Source organism: Solanum dulcamara, chromosome 4, assembly GCF_947179165.1.
Source record: "Solanum dulcamara chromosome 4, daSolDulc1.2, whole genome shotgun sequence".
Classification (NCBI taxonomy): Eukaryota; Viridiplantae; Streptophyta; class Magnoliopsida; order Solanales; family Solanaceae; genus Solanum; species Solanum dulcamara.
Genome location: NC_077240.1, coordinates 61,062,501 through 61,070,000, shown reverse-complemented (window position 1 = coordinate 61,070,000; position 7,500 = coordinate 61,062,501). Strand labels below are relative to the sequence as shown.

General features: G+C 42.3%; 1 protein-coding gene across 1 annotated transcript; it reads right to left on the bottom strand.

Moving 5' to 3' along the window:
• Positions 1 to 5,420: 5,420 nt before the first annotated feature.
• LOC129884289 (probable cytochrome c biosynthesis protein) lies at positions 5,421 to 7,190 on the bottom strand. The gene is given in 1 exon segment (XM_055958610.1): positions 5,421 to 7,190. A coding segment is annotated over 1 exon segment (1,770 nt).
• Positions 7,191 to 7,500: the final 310 nt, after the last annotated feature.

Here is a 7,500-nt window from a genome sequence, read left to right as displayed (position 1 = left end):
AGATGCCTGTACGGTTGTTCAATTCTATCTTTTTTCTATTCTTTATCTTTCTTTTCTCTTTTCTTTATCGTGTGAGATAGGGGAAGCTTTTATTTTGTTACATCATCAGGGTAATGATGCATCAACCTGCTAGTGGTTTTTATATGGCACAAGTAGGCGAATTTGTCTGGAAGCGGAAGAACTGATAAACCTGCATGAAACCCTCACAAGGGTTTATGCATAAAGAACGGGCAACCCCTTATGGGTTGTATCCGAAGATCTGGAAAGAGATATTTTTATGTCAGCAACAGAAGCCCAAGATTATGGAATTGTTGATCTTGTAGCAGTTCAATGAAAATAACATGGATTTCGCGCAAATTTGTGATTTGATATTTTATCTTCGAATTGAATATTCTATTAAATAGAAGTAAATCATCATCATTCGGTTAGGATCAATCTAAACCAACCCATCATATTATGTATAGGATTCAACATGCCAACTATTAAACAACTTATTAGAAATACAAGACAAACAATCAAAAATGTCACGAAATCCCCCGCTCTTCGGGGGTGCCCTCACCGTCGAGGAACATGTACTAGGTTGTATGTGTGACTCGTTTAGATCATGAGCTGGCACAAAAAAGCAAGAAAATGACTTTTACAGTATCAACGATCAGTACCGGTGAATGGATGGGGATAGGTAAAAGAGAGATTTTCGTCGTTTGTGGATTACTCGGATAAACGCAGTAATTCGCGAAAGGGGAGTCTCCTATAGTTATAATAGAAGGGAAGTATGACACTATAGTTATAGTAGATTAATACACGATCTGTACAAGAGACAGTTGCTTCTTAACCGTAAAATACTTGCACAAATAGCTATATCAAATAGGAATTCTCTCTCTCACCGATGTGGAAGTGAACTAACTACCTAAACGAGCAAGTAAACTTTCTTTCTTAAAGGAAGAACTGTAATCCGCTGCTTGAGTCACTGGTGTTCTGGAGCCAAGCCAAAAGCGGGATGTGTCTTTGGCTAAAGCCTGGGAATCAAGCTAGTGAGTTTCAGGGAAAAGGGACTACTTCTTCCATTCCTAACATAATCTAGCAGTGAGACATACAACCTAAGGCAAAATATCGGGCTAACGCACAGTGAACACGTCTAAGGCTGAACCGAAAGGAAGAGCTTATATGCCACATAAACTTCTTCCATTCACAGTGGATGCGCGACTAAGAGTTAGGACTGGAAGTCAGGAATTCCAGTGCCTGTAAGATGTAAGAGCATAGCTAGATTCCAGAGAGAGTTTTGAGTTCTCATACACTATAGTAACTGCTTAGCTCTAAATCCAGTGACAACTTTCAGTCTATAGTTGCTTATATGCACTACTAGTGAGACAGCTGAGATGCCACTATTTTCTATAGAAGAAGGATGACATCAGCAGCTAAATCGTAACTCGAAGTTAACCTTGTTGGGGTTATTTCACTGATCCTTAGGTATGGTTGACTTGACTGATTAGTCTCACAGGCCTTAGCTTAGATTGGACAAGTAAACTTCTGGGCCCAACTGAAACAAAGGAAAAGCCCTCAAAAATGAACAAAGCGAACTGAGTTGTCCCTGCTTTATCCATCTCTACTTCGCGGGACTAACCAAAGGGACGATGAACTCACACTTGATGGTAAAGTCATCCTCGGAGGAAAAACATATTACAGGACTGGACTGATGCTGCGGGATGTAGCAGAAAGGGGTGTAACAAAACTTGCAGTGAAAAGCACTGAAACAAACTACAACTCAAAGATCAGGGAGGGAAACTATGACTCTTCTCTTACCTCGTACCTCGCCTATTAGACCTCCTATTGAGTAAAAGTCTTTGCTTGTATCCAAACCTCCTATTCAACTCTAACTGGCGCAACTTGCACCAAGCTTGGTTGTACTTAGATAGTAAATTCAATTAGGAGCACAACGTATTCTCGTTGAGATCATATACAAAATATATGGGGGAAGAAATGAGAGGGCCTAACTCTCCATAGGCTTCTTGCACTCGCTCGCCTGGCACGACAGAAGAAAGTCAAACTCGATTAAAGGCAGGCAAAAGGAGAGCAACTTCAATTAGCTCACAGAAAATCTAACATAAATAAAGGAACGCCGTTGGCTTACTCGCTTTCTTATCAATTGTATTCTCTTTTTAGGATATTCTTTGAAGCTTGATACGCAGATGAGTAATTCAATAGATTCTATACTCGTTGACTCTTGAAAGTATGGTTTGCTCACCCTAAGCTTTGTATTAGAGCGGAATAAAGACCAAGGAAATAGCAGTTTTCCTTTCATCACACGTAATTTCCCTCCTTTTTTTCCTCGCTCGAAAGCCCACGATAAAGGAAGTATAAATAGAATAGTGAGTTGAGTCTTTATTAGGGAGAGGTTTCACTCCAAAGAAGATTCATAAGAAAAAGAAGAGAAAGAGGAAGAATGCACGAAAAATCCTATCCTAATAGGGCTCGCCTCCCGTTGTTCTCTTCGGTTGTAAAGTGCTTCTCAAGCTGAGCTAACTACAGGTCCGAATGAACTGGGAAACCAAACCATTCTTATCTTATGCTCTTATGCGGAAGCAAGCCCTTTGTTTCTATATGACTTTTCTTCACTTAGGGTGAGAGCAAACCATACCATTCACCTTATAGCCCCGCCTAGGAGTCTGTGGACATCCATTTACATCATTTATTTGAAAAGCTCCCGACTTTATTTCCCACTTCACGGGAGAACCGGGAAAAGTAGTAGCCTAGGAGGATGACCTTCTATCCAGAAAACTTCGCATCATAAGCAGTTTTCTCATATGGATAAAGAGGCTTTCTCATCCAATGCTATTCCAACCCTGCTTGGTTAAACTGCCTTTCATAATCCTCTTTTTTTCTCTCCAATGAAGAAGAGCCCGTCCTTGGCGTAGATTAAGCCGTCCTTTAGCAAGTACCTCTCTTTCACTTGGTGAACCAACATGTGAGTCTCTTTGCTTTCTTCTTTCTCCCAGCCCCGATCGGTAGAGGAAGTGCTGCGACATCCAACCAGGGTAAGTAATCGAGTCCTGGACTTCCTTTTAAATGCTAAATGTGCTAGTAACCTAAGAGGCAAAGTTGTTGATTCACCTTCAGAGCAGCATGCGATTAAGGGAGTTATTTCCTAAATAAAAAGAAAAATATAGTAGCGAATCTTGAGCCGACACGAATACCTTCATTTAAGAGAATATTTTAGGTAGGTGTAGAAAGTCTCAAATTCAGGATCTTCCGCTGCACTGATCTCCTGGGAAATGAAGTCATAGGCATGTAGGTTCAGAGCCGGACCAACTACTCAAAGAGCACTCATCCATAAACCGGTTAGTTATTACAAATAACATAATGAAATGTAACCAACGTTTATTGGTTAAAGCAACCTCAAAGATTTAGGACCAAAAGCGATTAGCAGTGACCATCTTGAAAGGTTTTTCTACAGCAGTACTATGAATAGCGCAAGGGCTATCAAAGGCCAGCCAATCCAATCATAAAATCAAGAAAAACCTCTCGGGTTTTAGTCATCTTTGATCCCTTCTACTCGTTCCACACCCAATTTGATCAAACTCCTCTGTCTTGATTCAAGGCTCGGATCCTCTCTTAAGATAGAAGGAATTTATCCCAAAGCTGGGAACGTAGTCGCTAGTGCGAATTAGGTACGTTTAGTTACTCGACTAACAGGAGAGACACGAAGTCACTTGAGAGAAGCGAAAGGAAGGTGCATAAGATTTTAGTGTAAGCACTAATATGGGTCTGAAAGCGATGAGCAGCAGAAAGGCTAGCTTCACAGCAAGGCGCTCTACTAAAGTAAGTAGAGAATAGGAGAAGTGGGAGATGGATTCCTTTAATAAATAAGGCCATTAGCCTTTTCATTCTTTAATTCATTCGTTGGAATCACTAGTAATAGCGGATAAGCATGCCAGCTAAAAGCAAGAACTCAAGTCCCTAGTGGTCGAGTTACTTTCTTACAAGTAAGTGACTACACGTTCCTCATAGCATTAAAGCATTAACTCCCCTATCGCTTCGCTCGACTAAGTACTCCCTTATCATGTGTTTTCTGGTCTGAATGTGGATATGAGGGTAGGGATGATAGCTTCTTTTAGCTAAGTTTTGCTTCAATGTTTTAGCTTATGAACTTACTTCTTTCACATCTTTGATGCAGTTCGTTCATGTAAAGGGAGAACAATAGTCGCAGGGAGACTTTGATGTAACTAAGAAGTTCATCTTCTGGCAGGCCGTTGGATAGATTCGAGGCCTATGATGGACCCTATCTACCCGAGAGGGTAGGCTTCCTGTACCAGGTTCTTGGTTGTCTCGGTTGCTCACTAAAAGGGGCTTCAACCTGAGTTTACCGAACTCTTTCATTTATTTCTTAAGGGCTCGTGATTGGGCTTAGAATACTTATTCTTGACTTAGTGTGGTGAATTACATATTCGATATTATTATTCGTGAAACGCTACTTGATCAGTAATAAAATAGCTGTCTGAGTGATAATAAGTAATAAGTAGGAATTTTGATTCCTTCAGACCGAACAAGCAACGGACTGAGCTAGCGCGAAAGCCGTTGCGCGTTAGACGCATATCTGTTTTCTTGCTGGGAGAGGACAGCCCATCATATCCTCCAATACCGTTAAGTCGGGTCACTTCTATCCTCAATCGAGCAACTAAACGTACCTTTCATTTTCACTCTTTGAACAATTCTATCCTGCCTATAACTAGACTGTTACTTCGTACCACCTATAGGTATAGGAGTAACTAGACATACCTAAAGCTTATATCTAGTAAGTATGTACCCAGCTCCTATATCATGATAGGTATTAGGTATGTGTATACATAGCCTACAATCTCTCTATCTTTAGATTATGGGTATGCACCAGAGCGAGAAAGAGACTTCAATCTAACACCAGCTAACCGACACATCATTGTCAATTTGCTTAACCTATGAATGGCCATTTCCCCACACCCATTAGATTAGGGTGATGAGCATGAGTCTTTCGCTGAGACTGGAGAGAAATCTCTAGTCAAGCTAAGGACTCTATTGTATGAGTAACTACATACCTTCGCTAGCCATTCATGGAAAGGCCTTACACGCATAGCTTAGAGTGACTTACCGTACATTACATCAAAGAGGAATTGAACCTCTTCTACTTTTTTGAAAACTCTAATCCATTAGATGTCCGCCACTCTTCCCCTCCTCCTTCCTCTGTTAGTTTAGCTGCAACGGCCGCAGACGCAGGAAGAGTTCCTCTATGGTAAATTGGAAACGTCGAAGTAGGCTGTGGCTTATAAATAAGAAGATAAGGCATCAGCGGACCGACTTGACAGGACCCTCCTTTGCTCTATCTAACTTGGCGTGCGCTCTTTTTGGCCATGCGAGAACATATTCGTACACGCGCACTACTCATATCGGAACTAGAAGCCCCCAGAGCAGGTCTGGAAGACTATGAGCCCCACCTTCTGCGCGCGAGTCGAATGATGTAGGTGCACAAGAGTACTTCGCGCCACAACCATCTCCTTTTAATAGGTTCTACGGACCGATGCCTGCTGCTTCATCTGGGAGAAAAGAATCATAGATATGCCGGTCATTAGAAGGAAGAACCACCATAAAAAGATTCCTCGTGTATCATCTATAGCAAAACTATGAATGGGAGCTAGCAATCCGGACCGTATTGAAAAGGTTCCTGAGACACAACATGGAAAAGTAACAATATTAAGAAACGAGGTCCAAGAATGAAGAAGGGGTAGAATTACTAAATGAATATGAGTTGTGGCTAATACCCGAGGCATAAAAGAAGCATTTTCTACGGGATCCCGAAACCACCAGCCACCCCGACCTAAGTCATGATAAGCCCACCAACTTCCTGGCAAAATGCCTACGGTTAAAAACCACCGACATGTCAAGATCCAAATTTGAATTGGTTCTTGGTCCTGGTCAGAGACCACTGTGTTCGCGCCGACGGTCCAACAAAGAGGTGAAGTAGTGGTATCTTTCGTTCTATTACGAACGAAATGCTTCGCCTGCTCCCTCCCCGTGTCCACTAATGCTCCTGTCCAGAGCGAAGAGATGGCAAAAAAGTGTCGCCGAAGCAGCATAAGCAGGCTTCTATTGCTACGTAACAATAAAGCAGGATAGCATTTTGCGCCCACATGTTTGAATTTGAGGGTAAGGATATTGCTTGTTATACGAGATCCGACGCATCCAACAGAGCAAAACAGTTCTCCATTCTTTTCGGTGGCATCCTTCCGCATTGGCGGCGAGTGAAGTGCCACAATCCCATTCATCATTTTTGATCTACATAAGCCAAAGCCCATAGCACTGGCGACGTCTCCGGCATAAATGCAAGGAGGATGTATAGCTTATATAGGATCTTGTGGAACAGGATTTGATTCTGCAAGCGGTTCAGTACAAACGAAGAAATTTCGAACAAAAGGGTCAGAACTCGCTGATAGAAAATGAGAGAAAAACAAAGCAATGCCAAGAGCTCCGTCAATCCGCTGTTCATCGATAGACGAAGCTCTCTCTTTATCATCTCGTGCCAGGTGCAACATCCTTTTTCCTTCTCGCGAACCACGGGAGCGCCTAGCGCCCAGAGGATCAAAGCTCATTTTCCTTTCAAGGTAAAGCGGCACATAAAAAAAGGCTGGCCCGTCAAAAGTCCAGTTCCTTCGCGAACAAAGTTCAGAATCAACAAGGGTTCGTAGAATGAAGGGAGTGTATAACTGGGATTTTATTCTACTTTTTTGTTCGTAACGAGGGAGAGATAGAATGGAGTTCTTCACGAAGTTCGAAACAAAGGAATAAAAAAAACTTTCTCTATGGCCTCCTCTCCTTACAGTCAAGTTGCTTTCCGCTCCTCGTTTTGAGACATTATGGCTTAGGGGTTGACCCCGATAACAAAGAAGGAATCCATAAAAACTTAGGATCCGACACCATGATAAAATACTACCCTCATGATTAGACCATATCCCTGAGATTTGATAAAAGAAAGGTGCATTAGCGGTTAATACGTTGTAATTGGATAAGTTATTAGGAATATGACAGAACGAAAGACCAATGAAAGAAAGAAGAATACACCAAAATGCAAGTGCTGCACCAAAAACTGGTGGTTGTTTCTTGTTGTAAGTGAATGCAACGAAAAGACCCGGAAATAACGAACAATGAAACAATTCATATATTGACATTTCGTGCTCATTTCCAAATTTTTGCTTTGTTATTCCCATCATCCGGTAACCACAGGATGATCCACAAGAAAGGTGGCAGGATTCGAACCTATAGCCGGCCTGCCCCTGACCTACTGGGTTGGGTGGCCGGGTTAGCACCCCTCGTCGCCTCTGTACCCAAAACAGATGCGCTGCGCTACCCAGCACCTAACCTTGTCTCCCCTACTCCTCTTCTGGTTGTGCCATTACCAATCGCGGGAAACCCCCGGTCCGGCCGCCCCTGACCTAAGAAGAACTATTATCCTTATGACCAAACAAGGATCAGCTTCTT